This window comes from Salmo salar, chromosome ssa09, assembly GCF_905237065.1.
Source record: "Salmo salar chromosome ssa09, Ssal_v3.1, whole genome shotgun sequence".
Taxonomy (NCBI): domain Eukaryota; kingdom Metazoa; phylum Chordata; class Actinopteri; order Salmoniformes; family Salmonidae; genus Salmo; species Salmo salar.
Window position 1 is genome coordinate 74,420,915 of NC_059450.1, and position 23,074 is coordinate 74,443,988.

Genomic DNA, 23,074 nt, shown 5'->3' on the forward strand with positions numbered 1-23,074 from the left:
GGTTTTTAAATGTACCTGAAGATCTAACGACTTGAAATAACTATTGCAAATGAGGAAAATGTACTATTTGTTATCCTTTATTACTGGAGGTCTCTACTGCCCATGTTTGTGCAATCATTGTAATTCATATAAAAGGTCACTAATAAACTGGGTGATCCATGAAAAACCATATTGAAGTATGCATGACCTATTGAATAAAGTCAACCTCCAGTAAATACATTTTATTCATGTAAAAAAAAAATTAAAAGAAATTGAGCAAAAGTATATTCCCTGTGCTTTTCTTGACAACAGAGAATGTACAGTACAAAGAACATGTTACATTTGTCATAATAATATAGAAATGATAGAGACCTGTTTACATGGAACTAAAAACATAAAAACATGGCTCCAAGACGTTGAAATTAAAAATGCCATAAACCGGTCTGGCACTGACTTTAAAAAAATGTGATCCTGCAACCCCATATCACAGTTTTATCAGTGATACCCATATTGAGCACCATATCACAAACATTGACCACCAAATCACAAGTTTTTGCTCTTTTAGCGTCCTCTCTCAGCATTATGTTAATTCACTGGCCACCAGGGTTGGGGTCAATTCCCTTTTCACTCAGCCAGTCAATGATTACAAAAAGGCTAATCGAAAATAAACAGCACTTTTCAAATCACAAATGTAATTTCAAATGGACGTAACAATCTGACTTTCTGAATGTAATTGATCCCGGTCCTGCTGAACACTCCAACTTGACTAGGCCGAGCCATGTGGGGACAGACTCAGGCATGGACAGTTTCATAGTGGATCCTCAGGGAGTTACTGTTGTGGAAAGTCCTGTTACAGCGAGGACAGCGGGACCGCGGGTTGGGTTTCTTGAATTGGTGGACTAGTAACAGATGTCTCTTACGTTCGGCCATGGTCTCAAATTGCTGAACACACCTGAGGCATTGGTACTTCTTCCCCGGGTGGGCGGACCTCCTGTGGCTGATCAAGATGGGGTGACAGCGGAATTTCTTGCCGCACTCTTCGCAGCTGAGCGGTTTCTCACCTGTGTGGATGCGGAAGTGTTGAACGAGGCTCATCTGTGAACTTAGCAGCTTTTTACACACTGTGCATTGAAACAGACCGTCTGTTACTGTCATTTGCTTCCGTTTGCTGTTTGCCTTTGCACGTCGATCGTCTTTGCTCTTTGACTTAACGGCAGGTTGCTGCTCAGCACCGTTAGCAATGGGATCCTCCACTGGTGCAGTCCAGGAGAGGTATCTGCTGCTCTCCTCACCCCCGTACACATCCGCATGGGCTTTACGCAAATGTAATATCAGGAACTGCTTTACACGGAACCTCTGCCCACACTGGTTACAAGGGTACGGTCTCTCACCTGTGTGAATGCGTTCGTGGTCCTGCAGGGAATTTGCAGAAGTGTACTCCTTATGGCAAACGTGACAAGAATAAAGTTGTGGATGTGTGCTGCCTTTAGGGGAGCCAGCTTTGTTGTTGGGGGAGGTAGGTTTGTCTTTGGGGGGTAGAGGTTTGACCTTGCTGGAAGAGAGAGGTTTGTTGTTGGGGGAAGTAGGCTTTGTTCTGCTGGGGGAGAGGGATTTCACTTTGTGGTTGATAGAGTTGGACTTTTCTTTGACGTTAGAGCAAGGTTTGTTCTTTTCTGTTTTGCCGTGGCTGTTCAATGTGTGCACACGGAGTGCACTTGGATACGGAAACTTTTTGGGACACTTGGGACATTTGTATGTCCCCTTGTTATGAGACCTCATGTGCACAGAAAGGCCAAACTCTCTGTGAAAGCCCTTCCCACAGTATTTGCAGCAGAAACTCTTGTCAGTTCCACTGGTTGTTGCTTCTTCTTCTGCATTAGGTTCCATTTTTAAATGCTTTCTTCTCCTTCCTACCTTCTTTTTCACTATGTCACTCGTTTTCCCATGTGTCCCCTCACTGTGTTTGCTTTGTAAGTCACAATCTTTTCCTTGTCTTGTGCTGTGCCTCAAGACATTCTTGTCTAATAAGACGCTGCTCTGGGGTTCCGGATTGTCTTGTTTGAATGTGCACAACAGACTACCATGGGTCTTCCTCAGCCCCCGCCCCCGCCCTACTGAACCACCACAACCGTACCCTAACCCGGCCCCGCTCAGTTCAGGTATGTCTTTTAAACGTCTGTTTAACAACCGCTCCGCAGCTGACCCTGGAGGAGAGAGGAGCGGAAAGAGCGGGATCAGTAATGATGTCCTGCACCAGGAGCTGAATTACAATTACAAGGGGCAAGGATGATTTACTCTTACCTTTTCGTGGAGGACTCCTGGCTAGGGCTGTCAGCAAGTGGTTATCAAAATCTTCAGCCTGCTAAAACACAGACTCATAATGAATATGCTCACAACCAAAAACGCCACCAAAGTACTACTAAAGCAGACATTTAAAGAGTGACTGATGATAAAAAATATAAAATCATGGAAATCCAGATGTTTCAGGCTTCGTTATAGTGAAACGTCAATTTATTTAGACAGTTCGTTGCAAAAGTGATATATTTAGGAGTTTTGGTAGCAAATCTAGCTCTTTTTGCCGCTTAAAGTTCAACTCTGATGTAGAGGTGCCTTAAGAAGGTTCCTCTACGTCATCTCAAGGGAGGGTCGGTATGAAATGTACTCCCTTCTAGATATGCTGGGTGGTACCACGTCATCTCAAGGGAGGGTCGGTATGAAATGTACTCCCTTCTAGATATGCTGGGTGGTACCACGTCATCTCAAGGGAGGGTCGGTATGAAATGTACTCCCTTCTAGATATGCTGGGTGGTACCACGTCATCTCAAGGGAGGGTCGGTATGAAATGTACTCCCTTCTAGATATGCTGGGTGGTACCACGTCAAGGCTTGCTATAAAAGCAGGTGACAGCGCACCTTATTTGGTAATGGTCTTGGTAAGTGGAGTGTGCCAATATAGTTTGCGTTATGCTTCCTTGACTAGACCTCGGACTTTACACGAAATTTAAAAGGCACTAAGGCATATTTCCACATTTGACCAAATTCAACATTTTTGCTTACTGTTTCAAACACATCTATGAGCTTCTACAAAGAACAAAAACATGTAGGCAATGAGGATTATACGTTTATATTCGTAGCTACATCCATCGTAACGAGAAATAGATGACAATGGTGGTCATCTCAACTTGTATTTTTTCCCAACTGCTATGATAGAATGGTGGCGCATTGTGAGTTTTAATCCCACATGGGCCAGATATATATTTTTTTAAATACTTTATTTACAACATTCATCCCATGCCCACACTTCTAATTCTGAAAAGTGAAAGTATACTTGTGAGAAGAGTCACCCTGGTAGTAGTTGTAGGTTTTTATACAGAACTCAAGACCAATCTGTGAGTTCATTTGACCATTGGAAAAAGAGCTACTACGCAGTAGCTCTTTTTCCAATGGTCAAATGAACTCACAGAACTCACAGAAATACCGCAATGCTGGTTGGATTGAATTGAGCCCCTAATCTTCATTTTCAAGGTGATTGTACTTTTCTTCCCACTATAATAATGCAATAAATGTGAGGTCACATTTCATGGGGATTCAAACTTACACCGCAAGGTTGTAAGTAGATGTCAGAAACTCAGCACCTTACCACTGTGAGCTAACTGTCCAGAGCCATATTTCTATGATGTACATCATTTTATTATCAGAGCGTGCCAGTGGACATCTGGTAAATATGCTTTAATGAGACAGTATTTGGATCAGGTACAACTACGTTTACCCACCCCAATTCCCCCAAACTGAATGCATTTTTGAAAATGTGAATGGGTTGGGAAAAGGCTGAAATTGGGGTTCAGTTACCCTTTAACCTAATTAACAGAAGACATTCTTTTGTTCAGCCGTGTGCTACATTTGGGTGTGCACTATGACTGTCTGTTTATTGATTCAGGTTTCCCACACTGGACCGGTCACTGACCTCTTGTTTGATGTTAGGGATGCGCCATAGAGACACACTCAGTGGTCGCAGGTCCACCCATGGCCACTCATTTTCCTTTTTGATCTTTGAGGGTGGAATTAAAGAATCTTCTGACTGAAGGGGCTCGCACCAATCGGGTACTGCATAGAAACCCAAAGATAGAAATGTAATGACACAGAAAAATAAAGCTCAGCTGACACCAACTGGGAGGAAAAAAAATGCATTTCGTGTCTACACAGTTATCAAGACCTGACATTTTATGTTGCTATTTGTCTACTCAATATCAAGTTACCTTCTTCTTCCATCTCAGCAATTGTCGTCACGTCAGTGACTGTTTGCCCAGAGGTGTTGGCAGCCGTATCATCCAACTCCTTTATTTTTCCACCCTCCTTCAACCTCATCTCTGCCAGCCTCAGCTTCCCCTTTAATGCTGAGATCTCCTCTACACTCTGCATCAGCTCTGCCTGCTGCTCACTCAGACTGCCCTCAAAGATCTTGGAGATCTCACACACGGCTGCAGTGAGCAGGGAGTCCATGACGGAGGACAACTGCAACCTGAAGGTGTTCTGCACCTTCTCCGACATCTTTAATCTCTCCAGCTCAGGTTTGTGTGACGTCACCCAGGTTTTAGAGTGGGAAGCTCAGCTGTCAATCAAGACGAATCATGTAAACATCAGGAGGTATAACAGGACAACAGTAAAGTTACAGTACAGTAGACTAACGCTGTATTCAAGATCAGGAAACCATTTTTGGCATATTTGACCACATTAACAACTGAAGAAAATACTGCTGGGATTGTTTTCAAACTAAAGAAACGATGCTGATTAGGGAGTGATCAGAGGTCAGCTTTAATACGATGATTTTGTTAACACTTTGTCATCAACATAACATTTATACCTCAAATACCTTAATTATTTAACTTTTTAAAATCGGATATATCCGGATTTATGGCGATGTAGCTACAGTAACGTTACACGACTCGAGAAGAAGACACTGTGGGCTAGCACAAGCGAGTTTAACATGTCTTGTGTCACAAAGATAACTCTATAAACGTATATACATGCACGTTATACTGTTTTTAATGTTGTTGTCATTTACAAAGGTGTATGCATTGCTTACAGACGAGCAAGTCCAACACAACATGCAGTGAACGTGCATTGCTAGCTAGTGAACTAGCTGGGGGTCCGGGCGCGAAAACGTAAACATGGCAGTCAGTCGGTCAGCACAAACCTGCTAAAACAGTGGTCTCTAAAACAACTGACTCCGTTGGCTTGGTCGTCGGCGTTTTTTGGTGTATATCTTCAACGTATGGAGCATGCAATATAAACAATATTTACTTTTGTTAGAACTGTCCGCTGTAGTGCAAAAGCTCGAATCCGCTACCACACCAACATTTTCCCGAGTGGACCTCGCCTCTCGGCCAACCCTCGCGATTTTCCATATCCAATAAGATTCCGATGTGTACCTGAGCACTGGCAGGAGATTCCAATAGGGTCCAGCTGCGCCGTCATCTCTCAGAGCAGTCATCACTCAGGGTCTCTTCTTCTTCGATGAGGTTTAACGGCGGTTGGCATCCAATAAATGTTGCATTACCTCCACCTACTAGACTGGAGTACATCTCCCTTATACTGTGCTTGAACAAAATAAACAAATACCCAACCATCTAACACTACACTCACAAAAAATAAATAACACCACCCTACTCCACTATTTAAATGTATTTAGTCCTACCTCGGGCCAACAACCTGAAAGGATGGGACACCGCCACTTAACACACCCTGTAACTCTTCTGATGTCAAGTCTCGCACACCCAAATACTTCTCTGCAGCTGCCACCACAACCTCAATTGTCTGCGACTTACGTTCCATCCCTGCAGTACAGTTGATAACCATTGCTATAAATTCTAAAAATCCAATCTTACTGAAACATATATCACTTGTACTGGTACATATCTACAACTCACAACACTTCTCTCAGGATCTCTCCCCCTTGACCCATTTTCCTCAACTTCCTTCACTGCCTCAGCATACAACTATTTCTGCACTACTCTAACCCTGGAAACCTCAACCTGCTTCTCTCGCACTGAACATTTCTGATGCCCAGCCCCATGGGCACCCCTGCAATTAACACATACCACTACTTTCCCCAATGCTACACATTCCTTTGTCTCAAGCCCTGCTGCACACTTCTCACACCTTGGAACCTCCCTCCAACACACTGCTGCCACATGCCCATAAGCTTGACACCTGTAACAATGTAATGTGTTCAGCACAAAAGCTCGTACAGGTCTGTGACATCGAGGTGATCATACTGCGAATGCGCGGGAACTCATAAATCTTTTTCTTTGAGGAGAGAATCTCTGTCAAATTAATTTATTTCCCAGGGGAAGATATCTGTTACTCTATGGCCATTGTGGTTCGGACAAGGCTACTTACATTTTACTATTTTACTTTTAAGGTGTGTGTGTGTGTGTGTGTGTGTCACAGTTACACCGTTTGACCAACAATTTAAGAAAGGATGAGAATAACTTATTTACAAAGTTTTATTCCTCTCAACACTAAATGAATCAGCAACTAATAGATACACTGAACATAGTACACATGGGCACTTATTCCCCCCCCCCTATGATTTTCTAAATCAACCTGCTTCATCTCAAAGGTCTACCTTGCTGCATGAATCTGTTCATGTCTTTTCAGGTCCGCTCTAGAATAGAATCTGTTCCCACAGTCCGTGCAGTTGTAAGGCCTCTCTGCAGTGTGAAGGACCCTGTGTTTTTCCAAGCCGCTCTGAAGGCTGAAGCTCTTCCCACACTGAGAGCAGCTGAATGCCCTCTCCCTCGTGTGGCGCTGCATGTGTACCCTGAAGTGGCACATGTACACAAAGCCCATACCGCACTGGGAGCAGGTGAAGGCCTTCTTCCCTGTGTGGTGGTACTTCTGGTGGTCTTTCAGGTTTCGGAGTTGAGGGAAGCTCTTCCCACAGTGTGGACAGCTGAAGGGTTTGACCCTCAGCTGTGCCGTTGTGTTGATGCTTTCGAGGGCCCCCACAGCATGCTCTGTCCCGTGGGTGGGTATCACTGACCTTGAAAGTAGTTGCTGCTCCTTCCTGATCCATGGTGTTGGAGGTAGTGGAGGCTCCCTGGCCAATGGTGCTGGAGGTAGAGGTGGAGGCTCACTGTCCCATGGTGCTGGAGGAAAAGGCTCACTGGCCCATGGTGCTGGAGGAAGAGGCTCACTGGCCCATGGTGCTGGGAGTGGAGGTGGAGGTTGAGGCTCACTGGTCCAAGCCCCAGCATGTGAGCTCAATCTCTGCAGACGACTCAGGCTCACTATGGAGGCATCTGTGGATGTGACCATCTGGGTAACCAGATCCTCCCAGTCATTGGGCTCTTCTTTGATATGGACTACATGGGCCTCCCTCTCGTCCATCCTTTCAGAGACACAGAAAGAGCTAGGTGTGGCTATTTCCTGTGGACCCTCTCGCTCTGGGAGAGCGCTGGATCCACCTGACTGGAACATCTCCTGTTTGAAAACACAACCTTCCTCTGCTCCTGAGGATAGAACAGAAATAAGTTACAGATCCTATATCAGGTGTGTGTGTGTGTTAGTCTGATTAATCAGGCTGTAATACACAATTAATTGGTATATACAGCCTGAAACTAATGCCTGCAAAATTGTGTAAAATGTTCCTTAAAAGCCAGAATAGTGAATACAATTACATTTAAACTCTAGCGGTTGTCTGTGTGGTTTGTCCTTCAGCTGCTCAAAATTTGAGACAAAATATCCACAGTTAAGTATTGTTTTCTAAAAATGTTTAAGAGTTGGTAGGTATATGGTCAGTAGGTATATGGTTCAGTTCAGCACCAAAGTAAAGTTAGTTTTATATTCGATATTCGGTTATCTCATCAATAGCTACTGAACCAAGCATGCCATGACAATGAAAAAAAATCTTACTTAAATAAAAAACGTGTATTGTTCTCCATCCTCCCCTGATTCAGAATATAAACATTTTTTACCAATAAAAATAACTTTACCTCTGTGCCGAACCAAACCATACTCCTTACCGGCTCATTAAAGTTGGGTAAACAATACCTTTCTGTGGATATTTTGTCTCAAATTTTGAGCAGCTGAAGGACAAACCGCACAGAAACCAGTACGCCCTCCGATGAACCATCAAAACAGGCAAAGCGCCAATACAGGACTAAGATCGAATCCTACTACACCGGCTCTGACGCGCATCGGATGTGGCAGGGCTTGCAAACTATTACGGATTACAAAGGGAAACCCAGCTGCAAGCTGCCCAGTGACACGAGCCAACCAGGAGCTAAATGCCTTCTATGCTCGCTACGAGGCAAGCAACACTGATCCATGCGTGAGAGCACCAGCTGTTCCGGACAACTGTGTGATCACGCTCTCCGTAGCCGATGTGAGTAAGACCTTTAAACAGGTTAACATTCACAAGGCCGCAGGGCCAGACGGAGTACGAGGACGCGTACTCGGAGCATGCGTTGACCCACTGGCAAGTGTCTTCACTGACATTTTCAACCTCTCCCTGACCCAGTCTGTAATACCTACATGTTTTAAGCAGATCACCATAGTCCCTGTGCCCAAGAACGCCAAGGTCTAAATGACTATCGCCCCGTAGCACTCACATCTGTAGCCATGAAATGCTCCGAAAGGCTGGTCATGGCTCACATCAACACCATCATCCCAGACACCCTGGACCCACTCCAATTCGCATACCGTCCCAACAGATCCACAGATGACACAATCTCTATTGCACTCCACACTGCCCTTTCCCACTTGGACAAGAGGAACACCTATGTGAGAATGCTGTTCCTTGACGACAGCGCAGCATTCAACACCATAGTGCCCTCCAAGCCCATCACTAAGCTAAGGACCCTGGGACTGAACACCTCCCTCTGCAACTGGATCCTGGACTTCCTGACGGGCCACCCCCAGGCGGTAAGGGTAGGCAACAACACGTCTGCCACGCTAACCCTCAACACGGGGGCCCCTCAGGGGTGTGTGCTTAGTCCCCTCCTGTACTGAAATCAAATAAATTGTATTTGTCACATGCTTCGTGAACAACAGGTGTGGACTAACAGTGAAATGCTTACACAACAATGCAGAGAAAATAAAATATAGAAAAAATGTAAAACACGTAATAATAAATAATAGATACACAATGAGTAATGATAACTTGGCTACAGGGTACCAGTAGAGTCAATGTGCAGTGGTACACGGTAATAGATGGAAAATATGTACATTTAACTAGGAATAAAATTACAGATAGTAAACAGTACCAGCAGCAGCATATGTGATGAGTCAAAAAAGTGTGTGTGGAGGGGGGCGGTATACCGTATTTTATGATATACCTGTATTGATGCCGGTACCGGTTTGGGTTTTTACTTTACCTGCTATGCCAGTATTTGAATGTTTAGTTTGTTAAATGTGATACGTCATGTCAATTTTTATAGTTTACTTTGCTACTTGAGTCATCTCTCTCTGCTCTTTCTCTCCGCGACACTTTCCACACAGATTTAGCCACGCCCCGTCCCTCAGAGCGCATTTGATGTTCCTCAACCATGAGACACTTGCATTCAGTCTGCATGGTCAACGCAGCACATGCAACAATGTTCATGACAACAATGCTGTTTTCACTTTGCTTCTTAATATACATCCACTAGGTGTTCCATAATGACACTATTAGTTTGTGTTATATCAGCAAACAGCTAGTTTGTCTTTTCTTAGCAAGTTGCCCTTAATCTTGTGAGATGCTAATTGTTAGCCACTAATAGCTAGCTAGCTAATAAATGTACTGAGTAAAAGCAAACGTAGCTAGCTAATACAGCCTGATAATACCAGTGATGGTGTAGACCTAAATCAGCATGTTGTTTGTGCAACAGTATCTTCTAAATCAAAGAGAAATATGCAAAGCAAAAATGTATTAGCTACATGAAGTAGCTAAGAGAAAACATGCAATCAAACCAAAGCTTATAGGGTCCCGTAGGAAACACTTACCAAAACTTTAGTTCCAACTCTCACAATAACTGCTCCCTGGCATTTTAATTCGTTGTCGTCTCAAACCACACCGTATTCAAAGTGCCCACTATTATATTCTAATTATAGAATTGGAATAGTCATTCTATTTCCATGATTCCAACAGTTTTGCTCTAATTCGCAAGTCAAATCGCAATTGCAACATTTGGTTAAAAATAAGTCCTAGATTATTTGCCAATATCGTGCAGCCCTATGTGGCAGTGTGGAAATTATCTCAATTGAGCAGTGGTGTAAAGTACTTCAGTAAAAATACTTTCAAGTACTACTTAAGTCTTTTTTTTGGTATCTGTACTTTACCATTTTTATTTTTGACAACTTTTACTTCACTACATTCCCAAAGAAAATACTGTACTTTTTACTCCCTACATTTTCCCTGACACCTAAAAGTACTCGTTACATTTTGATGCTTAGCAGGACAGGAAAATGGTCCAATTCACGCACTTGTCAAGAGAACATCCCTGGTCATCTACTGTCTCTGATCTGGAGGACTCACTACACACAAATGCTTTGTTTGTAAATTATGTCTGAGTGTTGGAGTGTGCCCCAGGCTATCCGTAAATACAATTAAAAAAAAGAAAATGGTGCCATCTGGTTCGCTTAACATAGGGAATTTGAAATTATTTATACTTTTACTTCTGATACTTAAGTACATTTGATCAATTACATTTACTTTTGATACTTAAGTTTATTTAAAACCAAATACTTTTAAACTTTTACTCAAGTAGTATTTTACTGGGTGACTTTCACTTTTACTTGAGTAATTTTCTATTAACGTATCTTTACTTTTACTCCAGTATGACAATTGGGTACTTTTCCCACCACTACAACTGAGTGCAGGAAATGCAGAAATGATAAGTACTGAAATTTGTTTTGGTTGAAGTTGAATTGAACGTATAAAACAATCAGAATGGAGAAATACTAATTGAAATCACTTAGAATGTATGTGTTGCCACCCTAGGATCACTCACTACTCATGAAGCAAATGTAGAACTTCTATTATTCAAAAACTAAAAATACAGTCAAATACCGTCCAATTTCAAAAAAATACTGTGATATAATATTTTGTCCATAGTGCCCAGCCCTAAGACTTGGTTAATAAGTACCGCTTTCCATGCGGTTGCATAGGGCCTTCCTCTGACATCATCTGATTTAAGGTCCTGACTGGAAGGGAGCTCGGCCCCAGTGATGTACTGGGCCGTACGCACTACCCTCTGTAGCACCTTGCAGTCGGATGCCAAGCAGTTGCCATACCAAGTGGTGATGCAGCCAGTCAAGATGCTCTTAATGGTGCAGCTGTAGAATATTTTGAGGATCTGAGGGCCCATGCCAAATCTTTTCAGCCTCCTGAGGGGGAATAGGTATTGTTGTTCCCTCTTCACGACTGTGTTGGTGTGTTTGGACCAGTGGAGGCTGCTGAGGGAAGGATGGCTCATAATAATGGCCGGAACGAAGCAAATGGAATGGTATCAAACACCTGGAAACCATGTATTTTATGTATTTGATACCATTCCTCTAATTCCGCTCCAGCCATCAACATGAGCCTGTTCTCCCCAATTAAGGTGCCACCAACCTCCTGTGGTTTGGACCATAATAGATCCTTAGTGATGTGGACACTGAGGACCTTGAAGCTCTCGACCTGCTCCACTACAGCCCCGTTGATGTGAATGGGGGCTTGCTTGGCCCTCCGTTTCCTATAGGTCCTTTGTCTTGCTCAGATTGAGTGAGAGGTTGTTGTAATGGCACTACACTGCCAGATCTCTGACCTCCTCCCTATAGGCTGTCTTATCGTCGTCGGTGACCAGGCCTACCACACCCGTGTCAAGCAGCTCAATCACTAGGGCCAAGCTCCCTGCCTTCCAAGACCTCTTTACCAGGCAGTGTCAGAGGAAGGTCCTAAAATTGGTCAAAGACTCTAGCCACCTAAATCATAGACTGTTCTCTCTGCTACCACATGGCAAGTGGTACCGATGCACAAAGTCTGGAACCAACAGGACCCTGAACAGCTTCTACCACCCCAAGCCTTAAGACTGCTAAAGAGTTAGTCTGGGTAGCTATTGGGTAACTATTTTGCTATCTGGATTAGTGTTGTCACGATACCAGAATTTTGACTTCGATACCAGGTTTAGTATCACAATACTCAATACATCACGATACTCGATACCACAAAAAAAGGCATATTAGCCAAAGTCACAGAATGGCACTTCATCCAGACAGAGCAGTAGCTGAGTTTCTGTTTAATTGTTGGCCATTTTTTTGTTCAATATCATTATTATATTAGAACATTTATACGTCTATTTTTGTTTTTAGAGCCATGTTTGCATTAATTGAATCAATTATACAATCAATTTGACATTGCTTTTACCAATCTAACTACAAACAACATAATGGTAATCATTTATTTGAATGGTAAATCTCTATTTACACTGAATATTCTGACTCATCATATATGCTGCTGCAACTGTTGATGGTCTGTCAGTTTATTCCAAGTTATATGTACATATCTACCTCGTACCCCTGCACATGAACTCGGTACTGGTACCCTGTGTATATAGCCAAGTTATTACCTCATACCCCTGCACATTAACTCAGTACTGGTACCCCTTGTTTATAGCCAAGTTATCGTTACTCATTGTGTAACAATTATTACGTGGTACTTTTTTTAATTATTTCCAAATGTTATTTCTCTGTGCACTGTTGGGGAAGGATTTGGAAGCATTTCACTGTTAGTCCACACACACACCTGTTGTTTACGAAGCATGTGATGAATAGCATTTGATTTTAATTTGAGTACGTTTAAATGACATTTAATTCATATTCTGGCTTGTAAGGAAAATGTACATGATTTTGCAGGTATACGTTTCAGGCTGTATATACCAATTAATTGTGTATTATTGCCTGATTAATCAGACTGTGTGTGTGTGTATATATATATATATATATATCTCCTCACTCACCTAACAGAGCATCTTCCCTCTCCTCAGTGTCTCCAGCACAACCACATCTCCTACACATCCCTGTCTGCTCTCTCTCTTCCCTCTTCTTTCTCTGCTCTCTCTCTTCAACTTCCCTCCTCTTCCTCTCCTCCTCTCCATCCCTCCATCTGTGTTCACACTGCTGCAGCCTCTCCTTCAAGATTTCCACTTCCCGCTTGCTCCCGGTCACTTCCTTCAGGAAGTTGTCCTTCACCAGCCGAGTGATCTCATGCACAGCGGTTTTGAGGACCGTTTCCATGACTCCATTGAGCTGGTACTGGAAGGTGAGGATGGCCTCTGACATAACTGCAACAACATCAACACTGGAACCCCCCCTCCTTCCCTTATTGGTACCAGTCCCAGAGTTCACAGCCAGTCTTCTACGGATGAGCTGTTTCCCAGTTTGGTTCACTATAATGGAAAGACTTGGATTTAGCCTCCTCCAGATCACACCAGTGCCCAGAGTCAGGTCTCTTCCTCCTAGAAACAGGGGCAAGCTGTAAAATACACCAAATGTGGTCTTGATGTGCCTCAAATATCTTGTCAGTTATAGGCAGCTCACTTACCAATGATTTAGCGCAGCAACATGCTCGTAACTAACAAATTAATAAACCCGTACACCCCTTTTTACTTGTGGTTAGGTGTATGCATTTATCAAACTTGCTAGCTAGCTTTACATACAGATAACACAGTGTATTACTGCAGAAGGTCTGTCAATTTCACAAAATATTCTTACCACTTCCCAAACGTGATTTGTTGTTCGTCATAAAAATCAGCTAGTTACAAATATCCTATCTCTCCTAGAACTGTACTCATACGTATCAAAGACAGGTAGCTAGCTAGCTATTGTAATAAGCTAACAGCTACTAGATAGACGGTTAGACTAAAGATATAACTAACCCAAGATGGTTCAACAGTGTCGTTTAGAGTGTGAGCAGATGAAGCATGGTGGGCAGAACAAGCAAGGAGATGGGCAAAGGCATGCACAAGCTAGCGATATCCTATTGGCACGTTGTAGCATTATTTCCATATTTCCGTTAGGGAACGCCCCTCTGAAGTGCGCGTGTGCACAAACTCAATTCGACCTTACATTGAGTTATTGAAAACGAGTGCATGTTGTCAAAGCGTCAAGTCTATGAAACCTAGTGCACTGTGTTCGTAATTGATTTTAGTTTTGGGAACAACATTTTTTATTCAGATGAGATGTTTCATTGATTAGAAAATCAGACCAGTTTCACCTAGCCCCAACTAGACTTCCTCTCACTACCATATTTGGTAGTGAGAAAACGTTCTAAACGGATGCATCAGCTTTATAGCGCCTGTGACGTATCTAGGTTACCCATTCTGTATTTTGCTAGACTAGAGACGTTGGGGCCCGTCCCTCTGCTCTGTGACATCGAGGTGATCATACAGCGAATGCAATTTCGCAGAACTCCTACATATTTTTCTTCAATGTTGGAATCGGCAGTGCCGTTTTGATTCGGACAAGGCCACTTATTACTCTTTTACTTAAGATATGTCTTTGTGTATGTAACAGTTAACACTGAACAATAATTTATTAAGTAAGGATGAGAATAATGTCTTCATAGTGTTTTATTCCTTTCAACATTAAAATGTATATGCAACAACACATTGAACATAGTACACATGGGCAGTTATTTCCTCCCTCCCAAATTAACCTGCTCCACCTCAAAGGTGTATCTTGCACTGGATTTGTTCATGTCTTTTCAGGTCCGCTCTAGAATAGAATCTGTTCCCACAGTCCGTGCAGTGGTAAGGCCTCTCTGCAGTGTGAATGACCCTGTGTCTCTTCAAGCCGCTCTGAAGGCTGAAGCTCTTCCCACACTGAGAGCAGCTGAACGGCCTGTCCCCCGTGTGGCACTGCATGTGTACCCTGAGGTGGCACATGTACACAAAACCCTTACCACACTGGGAGCAGGTGAAGGCCTTCTTCCCTGTGTGGTGGTACTTCTGGTGGTCTTTCAGGTTTCGGAGCTGAGGGAAGCTCTTTCCACAGTGTGGACAGCTGTAGGGTTTGACCTGTGCCGTTGTGTTGATGCTCAGGCCATTGGGACTGGTCTCGAGGGCACCAACAGCATGCCCTGTCCCCTGGTTGGGTATCACTGACCTTGGGAGTAAGTGCTGCTCCTTCCTGGTCCATGGTGCTGGAGGTAGAGGTGGAGGCTCCCTGGCCAGAGGTGCTAGAGGTAGAGGTTCCCTGGACCATGGTGCTAGAGGCTGAGGATCACTGGCCCATGATGCTGGGAGTGTAGGCGGAGGCTCACTGGTCCATGCCCCAGTATTTGAGCTCAATCTCTGCAGACGACTCAGGCTCATTATGGGAGAATCTGTGGATGTGACCATCTGGTTTACCAAGTCCCCCCAGTCATCGGGCTCCTCTTTGATATAGACCACATGGTCCTCCCTCTCTACCATCCTCTCAGAGACACAGGAAGAGCCAGGCGTGGCTGTATCCTGTGGACTCTCTCCTGCGCTGGGTCCATCTGGCTGGAACATCTCCGGTTTGATATCAAAACCTTTCCCTGTTCCTGAGGACAGAACCAAACACAGTCAGAAATTCTATATTGTGTGTGTGCGTGTGCGTGTGTGTGGATCTCACCTAACTGTCTCTCTCCAGCACAACCACATCTCCGACACACACCCCTCTGCTCTGTCTCTTCCCTCTTCTTTCTCTGCTCTTTCTCTTCAACTTCCCTCCTCTGCCGCTCCTCCTCTCCATCCCTCCATCTCTGCTCACATTGCTGCAGCCTCTCCTTCAAGATTTCCACTTCCTGCTTGCCACCCGTCACTTCTTCCAGGAAGCTGTCCTTCACCAGCCGAGTGATCTCATGCACAGCGGTTTTGAGGACCGTTTCCATGACTCCATTGAGTTGGTACTGAAAGGTGAGGATGGCCTCTGACATAGTTGCAACACTGGAAAATCCAATACCTGTCCCAAAGTTCACAGCCAGTCTTCTATGGATGAACTGCCCTCCTTGTTTCCCAGTTTGGTTCACTACAAGGGAAAGACTGGGATTTAGCCTCCTCCAGATCCCACCAGTGTCCAGAGAGTGAGGGATCTTCCTCCTGGAAACAGAGGCAAGCTGTCAAATACACCAAATGCGGTCTTGATGTGGCTCTAATACCTTGTCAGTAAGAGCAAGCTCACCTACCAATGATTTAGCGCAGAAACATGCTTGTAACAAACAATTAATACATTTTTACTTACAGTGCCTTACCCCATAATGACAAAGCAAAAAACTTTTTTTTTTAATTGTTGCAAATAAAAAAACTGAAATACCTTATTTACATAAGTATTCAGACCCTTTGCTATGAGACTCGAAATTGAGATCAGGTGCATCCTGTTCCCATTGATCATCCTTGAGATGTTTCTACAACTTGATTGGAGTCCCCCAGGGGTAAATTCAATTGATTGGACATCATTTGGAAAGGCACACACCTGTCTATATAAGGTCCCTCAGTTGACAGTGCATGTCAGAACAAAAACCAAGCCATGAGGTTGAAGGAATTGTCCGTAGAGCTCCGAGGCACAAATGTGGGGAAGGGTACCAAAAAATGTCTGCAACATTGAAGGTCCCCAAGAACACAGTGGTCTCCATCATTCTTAAATGGAAGAAGTTTGGAAACACCAAGACTCTTCCTAGAGCTGGCCGCCTGGCCAAACTGAGCAAGAACCCGATGGTCATTGACAGAGCTCCAGAATTCCTCTGTGGATGGGAGAACCTCCCAGAAGGACAACCATCTCTGCAGCACTCCACCAATCAGGCCTTTATGTAGAGTGGACAGATGGAAGCCACTCCTCAGTAGAAGGCACATGACAGCCTGCTTAGAGTTTGCCAAAAGGCATCTAAAGGACTCTCAGACCATGAAAAACAAGATTCTCTGGTCTGATGAAACCAAGATTGAACTCTTTGGCCTGAATGTCAAGCATCTCATCTATAGGAAACCTTGCACCATCCCTATGATGAAGCATGTTGGTGGCAGCATCATGCTCTGGGCATGTTTTTCAGCAGCAGGGACTGGGAGACTAGTCAGGATGGGAGAAAGATGAACTGAGCAAAGTACAGAGATCCTTGGTGAAAACCTGCTCAGGACCTCAGACTGGGGGTGAAGGTTCACCTTCCAACAGGACATCGACCCTAAGCACACAGTCAAGACAACACAGGAGTGGCTTCGGGACAAGTCTCAATGTCCCAGCCAGAGCCCAGACTTGAACATCTCTGGAGAGACCTGAAAATAGCAGTGCAGCGACGCTCTCCATCTAACCTGACAGAGCTTGAGAGGACCTGCAGAGAAGAATTGGAGAAACTCCCCAAATACAGGTGTGCCAAGCTTGTAGTGTCATACCCAAGAAGACTCAATGCTGTAATCGCTGCCAAAGGTGCTTCAACAAAGTAATGAGTAAAGGGTCTTAATACTTATGTAGATGTGATATTTATGTTATTTTTAATACATTTGCAAACATCACTAAAAAATATTTTTGCTTTGTCATTATGAGGTATTGTGTGTAGATTGAGGCAGGAAAACAATTGAATCAATTTGCGAATTAAGCTGTAACATAACAAAATTTAGAAAAAGCCAAGGGGTCTGATTACTTTCTGAATGCAATGTACCTTGTTTTGGTTGTGGCTAGATCTACCAAATAATGCATTTCTCAAGTTTAGCTAGTTGATGCTTTTGGCAACGCGTGTTGTGACAAAACGTCAAGGATCATCCTATTAAACAGACTTTCCAAACGTGGGTCTGTTGTAGACCCACTCCCTCCCTGTTAACCTCATGTCAAAATAAAAGTCCTGCACGTGCGACATATGTGGATAAATAAGGGATAACTTGAGGGGTCATTTTATTTTGACACGAGGTAAGGTTAGGCAGAGAGGAAGACCCACGTTTGGGAAGTATATTTAATAATAGGTTCCTTTAGATAATGTCTCAAATTCCCCGTCTTAATGACTAACCATCCTGCCCACCTCCACAGTACGTTTAACTGGAATTCTATTTAACTCCTGGCTTCCCACGGACGGTTTTTGTGCCAACCGGTACTGTAGAAAGTAAGGCTAAATGTGTAAATACACCCACGTTGCTAACAACACCTAGCTAAAGAGCTACTGATAGTAACACGGGGTTGTGTAGCAGCTTTCTGACCATTTGACTCAAAAAATATATACTTACCACTTTCCAAACGTTGTTTTTTGTTGTGCTAAAACCCATCAACTCGTTACAAACATCCTAGCTATGTCTCTTAGAACTGTACACAGAGGTAAAAGAGAAAGGTAGCAACTATATTTTTTTAGGATGTCACGTTTTATACCGGAACTCCCGAGGCATGCGTAGAAATCGCTCAGCAGTTTATTTCGAGGCAGAGTACTGTTGCTTGTATCGTTTGTCAGAAGCACGTGATCAATGACGCCCGAAGCTTCGTTTTTGTCGAACAACCACGTAATAGTTTTGCTATTGGTTTCGAGCCAAAAAAGCCATCCCAAAGATTTTCTGTGGCTACCCTGGGCACGCGCTGCGACATGCGCGACGTCAACTATAATTTGTCTGTTCTGAATTATTTTGACCAGCAGGTGCCACTAGTGTACAACGTGTTGATCAAAGCCTAGAGTAATGAACCTATACTCGACACAATTGGAATTGCACTCCACACTGCCCTTTCCCACCTGGACAAAAGGAACACCTATGTGAGAATGCTGATCATTGACTACAGCTCAGCGTTCAACACCATAGTGCCCACGAAGCAAATCACTAAGCTACTGGATCCTGGACTTCCTGATGGGCAGCCCCCAGGTGGTAAGGGTAGGTAACAACACATCTGCCATGCTGTTCCTCAGCACTGGGGCCCCTTAGGGGTGTGTACTTAGTCCCCTCCTGTATTCCCTGTTCACCCATGACTGCGTGGCCAAACACGACTCCAACACCATAATTAAGTTTGCTGACGACACAACAGTGTCTGATCACTGACAACGATGAGACAGCCTATAGGGAGGAGGTCAGAAACTGGCAGTGTGATGCAAGGATAACAACCTCTCCCTCAATGTGAGCAAGACAAAGGAGCTGATCTTGGACTACAGTAAAAGGCGGGCCGAACAGGCCCCCATTAACATCAACGGGGCTTTAGAGGAGCGGGTCGAGAGTTTCAAGTTCCTTGGTGTCCACATCACCAACGAACTATCATTGTCCAAACACACCAAGACAGTCGTGAAGAGGGCACGACAAAACCTTTTCCCCCTCAGGGGACTGAAAAGATTTGGCATGGGCCCCCAGATCCTCAAAACGTTCTACAGCTGCACATTTGAAAGCATCCTGACCAGCATCACTGCCTGGTATGGCAACTGCTCAGCATCTGACCGTAAGGCCCTACAGAGGGTAGTGCGTACGGCCCAGTACATCACTGGGGCCAAGCTTCCTGCCATCCAGGACCTATATAATAGGCTGTGTCAGAGGAAAGCCCATAAAATTGTCAGACTCCAGTCACCCAAGTCATAGACTTTTTATATGCTACCGCATGAAAAGCGGTACCAGAGCGCCAAGTCTAGAACCAAAAGGCTCCTTAACAGCTTCTACCCCCAAGCCATAAGAAAAATTAATCAAATGGCCACTTGACTGGTACATATTTCTTTGATGTTAGAATCTCTGTCTAAAGCACAGTTCCAAATGTATTTATTTGCCAGAGTAAGTTACTCTATGGGCCATTCGGGCTCTGACAAGGATACTTGCTTATTACTCTTTTACTTTTAAGATATTTGTGTGCGTATGTAACAAATAACACTGTGTGACCAATCATTTATTAAGAAAGGATGAGAATAATTTATTCATAAAGAGTTTTATTCCTCTCAACACTAAATGAATCAGCAACTAATAGATACACTGAACATAGTACACATGGGCACTTATTCCCCCCCCTCTGATTTTCTAAATCAACCTGCTTCATCTCAAAGGTCTACCTTGCTGCATGAATCTACCTGTTCATGTCTTTTCAGGTCCGCTCTAGAATTGAAACTGTTACCACAGTCCGTGCAGTGGTAAGGTCTCTCTCTACAGTGTGAATGACCCTGTGTTTCATCAAGCCGCTCTGAAGGCTGAAGCTCTTCCCACACTGAGAGCAGCTGAACGGCCTGTTCCCCGTGTGGCGCTGCATGTGTACCCTGAAGTGGGACATGTACACAAAACCCTTACCACACTGGGAGCAGGTGAAGGCCTTCTTCCCTGTGTGGTGGTACTTCTGGTGGTCTTTCAGGTTTCGGAGTTGAGGGAAGCTCTTCCCACAGTGTGGACAGCTGAAGGGTTTGACCCTCAGCTGTGCCGTTGTGTTGATCATCAGGCCGTAGGGGCTGGTCTCGAGGGCCCCTGCAGCATGCTCTGTCCCCTGGGTGGGTATAACTAACCTTGGGAGAAGGTCCTGCTCCTTCCTGGCCAATGGTAATGGAGGAAGAGGCTCCCTGTTCCATCCCCCATGATGTGAGCTCAATCTCTGTAGACGACTCAGGCTGATTATGGGGGAAACTGTGGATGTGATCATCTGGGAAACCAAGTCCCCCCAGTCATTGGGCTCTTCTTTGATATGGACCACATGGGCCTTTGTCTCTTCCATCCTTTCAGAGACACAGGAAGAGCTGGGTGTGACCGTTTCCTGTGGAACCTCTCTCTCTGGGAAAGCACTGGTTCCACCTGGCTGGAACATCTCCTGTTTGATAACACAACCTTCCTCTTCTCCTGAGGATGGAACAGAACAAAGTTATAGATCCTATATCGTGTGGGTGTGTATGTATATCTCTCCTCACTCACCTGACATCTCATTGTCTCCAGCACAACCACATCTCCTACACATCCCACTCTGCTCTTTCTCTTCAACTTCCCTCCTCTTCCTCTCCTCCTCTCTGTCTCTCCATCTCTGCTCACACTGCTGCAGCCTCTCCTTCAAGACGTCCACTTCTTGCTTGCTCTGTGTCACTTCCTTCAGGAAGTTGTCCTTCACCAGCCGATTGATCTCATGCACAGCGGTTTTGAGGACCGTTTCCATGACTCCATTGAGCTGGTACTGGAAGGTGAGGATGGCTTCTGACATAACCGCAACAAAATCAACACTGCCTCTTCCAGATCACACCAGTGTCCAGAGAGTCAGGGATCTTCCTCCTGGAAACAGAGGTATGCTGTCAAATGGATGTGCCTCAAATATCTTGTCAGTAATAGGCATCTCACCTACAAATGATTTAGCCCAGAAACATGCTTGTAACTAACACATTAATAAACCCTTACACCACATTTTACTTGTGGTTAGGCGTCCAAATAATGCATTTATAAAGCTTGCTAGCTAGCTTTAGCTACAGATAATAACAGCTCTGTCAATTTCACAAAATATTCTTACCACTTTCTGAACGTTGTTATTTGTTGTTCGTCAACAAATCAGCTATTTACATATATCCTATCTCTCCTAGAACTGTACAAATACGTATCAAAGACAGGTAGCTAGCGAGCTATTGTAATAAGTTAACAGCTACTAGATAGACGGCTAGACTAAATATATAACTAACCCAAGATGGTTCAACAGTGTCGTTTAGAGTGTGAGCAGATAGTGGGCAGAACAAGCAAGGAGATGGGCAAAGGCATGCACGAGCTAGCGATATCCTATTGGCACGTTGTAGCATTATTTCCGTTAGGGAACGCCCCTCTGTGACGTTTGCGTGTGCATAAACTCAATTCGACCTTTCAACCCTAAACTATTTTTTTAAACGTTTGCAAAGCTTCAAGTCGATAAAACCTAGTGCACTGTGTTCGTAACATATTTTCGTTTTGGGAACAGAAAAATATATTGATATCAGATGTTTCATTGATGAGAAAATTAGCAGAATGTCGGCCCTGTTTCACCAAGTTCCCACTACCCACAACTAGACTTCCTCTCATTTCCATATTTGGTGGTGAGATAACTTTCTAAATGTATGCTTCACCTTTATAGCCCCTGTGACGTATCTGGGTTACCCCTTCTATCTTTGGCTAGACTGGAGAGGTTGGTTCCCGTCCCTCTGGTCTGTGACATCGAGGTGATCATACTGCGAATGCAATTGCGCAGAACTGGTTATTCTTATTCTTCAACGTTTGAATCTCTGTCAAATGCATTTATTTTAATGTTAGTCTATGTGCCATTTTGATTCGGACCAGGCCACTTACTCAGGTTTATTTTGCTTATTAAGATATTTGCTTGTGTATGTAACAGTTAACACTGTGACCAATAATTTATTAAGAAAGGATGAGAATAATTTCTTCATATAGTGTTTTATTCCATTCAACATTAAATGCACCATACTGCCAATGTGATTGCTTAGATCTGGTAAATATTTTTCTTTGATGGTAGAATCGGTCTAAAAAGCACAGTTCCAAATGTATTTATGTAACAGAGTAAGTTACTCTATGGGCCATTCAGGCTCAGACAAGGATACTTGCTTATTACTCTTACTTTTAAGATATCTGTGTGTGTATGTAACAAATAAATAACACTGTGTGATCAATCATTTATTAAGAAAGGATGAGAATAATTTATTCAAAGAGTTTTATTCCTCTCAACATTAAATGCGTCAGCAACAACACATTGAACATAGTACACGTGGGCAGTTTATTTTCCACTCTATTTTTCGAAATCAACCTGCTTCTGCTCAAAGGTCTACCTTGCTGCATGAATCTGTTCATGTCTGCTCTAGAATTGAATCTGTTCCCACATTCCATGCAGTGGTAAGTATGGTGGTATTTCTAACCAAAAGGAGAAAGACTTCTTCAAAACAACTTTATAAGATTTGCAAAAATGAAGCAATCAACCATCACTAAAAATAGTCCGACTTGAAAAGCTCCATGATCAGAGCTGTCTTTCACCTTTTATAGAAAGTACATCCTTTTATCTTTGTGACAGTTAGCAGATGTGCAGAAACAGGCCCTGGGAACAGAGTTGTAAGAAGTAATTTAGTTCATCTGTGTAGATCATGATAGCTGATATCGCCTCCACTCTCTGTTCCTCCCTGCAAATCCCACATAGCTAAATTCCTGCCGATCGTAAACACAGGAGGTCACAAACTGTGTCACATCCAAGCA

General features: G+C 43.8%; 3 protein-coding genes across 8 annotated transcripts; all 3 read right to left on the reverse strand.

Moving 5' to 3' along the window:
- Positions 1–206: 206 nt before the first annotated feature.
- On the reverse strand, positions 207–5,533 carry LOC106611896 (zinc finger protein 878). 4 transcript variants are annotated; one of them, XM_014212541.2, is made up of 5 exons: positions 5,408–5,533; positions 4,235–4,587; positions 3,943–4,082; positions 2,281–2,341; positions 207–2,183 (listed from the first exon to the last, which is right to left on the reverse strand). In XM_014212541.2, exons 2-5 carry the CDS (start codon positions 4,524–4,526, stop codon positions 772–774), a joined length of 1,905 nt encoding a protein of 634 aa, XP_014068016.1. In that variant the 5' UTR covers positions 4,527–4,587; positions 5,408–5,533; the 3' UTR covers positions 207–771. The 4 variants fall into 4 exon arrangements, with proteins under 4 accessions (XP_014068016.1, XP_014068015.1, XP_014068017.1 ...); XM_014212540.2 differs by having other exon boundaries at positions 5,280–5,511; XM_014212542.2 differs by lacking the exon at positions 5,408–5,533 and adding an exon at positions 5,173–5,393 and having other exon boundaries at positions 2,281–2,338.
- Positions 5,534–6,470: 937 nt separating this feature from the next.
- Positions 6,471–21,674, reverse strand: LOC106611890 (zinc finger protein 175). 2 transcript variants are annotated; one of them, XM_045724016.1, is made up of 4 exons: positions 21,363–21,674; positions 20,783–21,130; positions 20,289–20,710; positions 6,471–6,947 (listed from the first exon to the last, which is right to left on the reverse strand). In XM_045724016.1, the coding sequence occupies exons 2-4, from the start codon at positions 21,060–21,062 to the stop codon at positions 6,603–6,605; spliced, it is 1,047 nt and encodes a 348-aa protein (XP_045579972.1). In that variant the 5' UTR covers positions 21,063–21,130; positions 21,363–21,674; the 3' UTR covers positions 6,471–6,602. The 2 variants fall into 2 exon arrangements, with proteins under 2 accessions (XP_045579972.1, XP_014068006.1); XM_014212531.2 differs by lacking the exons at positions 20,289–20,710; positions 20,783–21,130; positions 21,363–21,674 and adding exons at positions 12,959–13,456; positions 13,713–14,013 and having other exon boundaries at positions 6,471–7,492.
- On the reverse strand, positions 14,552–18,545 carry LOC106611891 (myeloid zinc finger 1). Of its 2 annotated transcripts, none has more exons than XM_014212533.2 (3): positions 18,167–18,545; positions 15,602–16,063; positions 14,552–15,525 (listed from the first exon to the last, which is right to left on the reverse strand). In XM_014212533.2, the coding sequence occupies exons 2-3, from the start codon at positions 15,714–15,716 to the stop codon at positions 14,666–14,668; spliced, it is 975 nt and encodes a 324-aa protein (XP_014068008.1). In that variant the 5' UTR covers positions 15,717–16,063; positions 18,167–18,545; the 3' UTR covers positions 14,552–14,665. The 2 variants fall into 2 exon arrangements, with proteins under 2 accessions (XP_014068008.1, XP_014068007.1); XM_014212532.2 differs by having other exon boundaries at positions 15,597–16,063; positions 18,167–18,539.
- Positions 21,675–23,074: the final 1,400 nt, after the last annotated feature.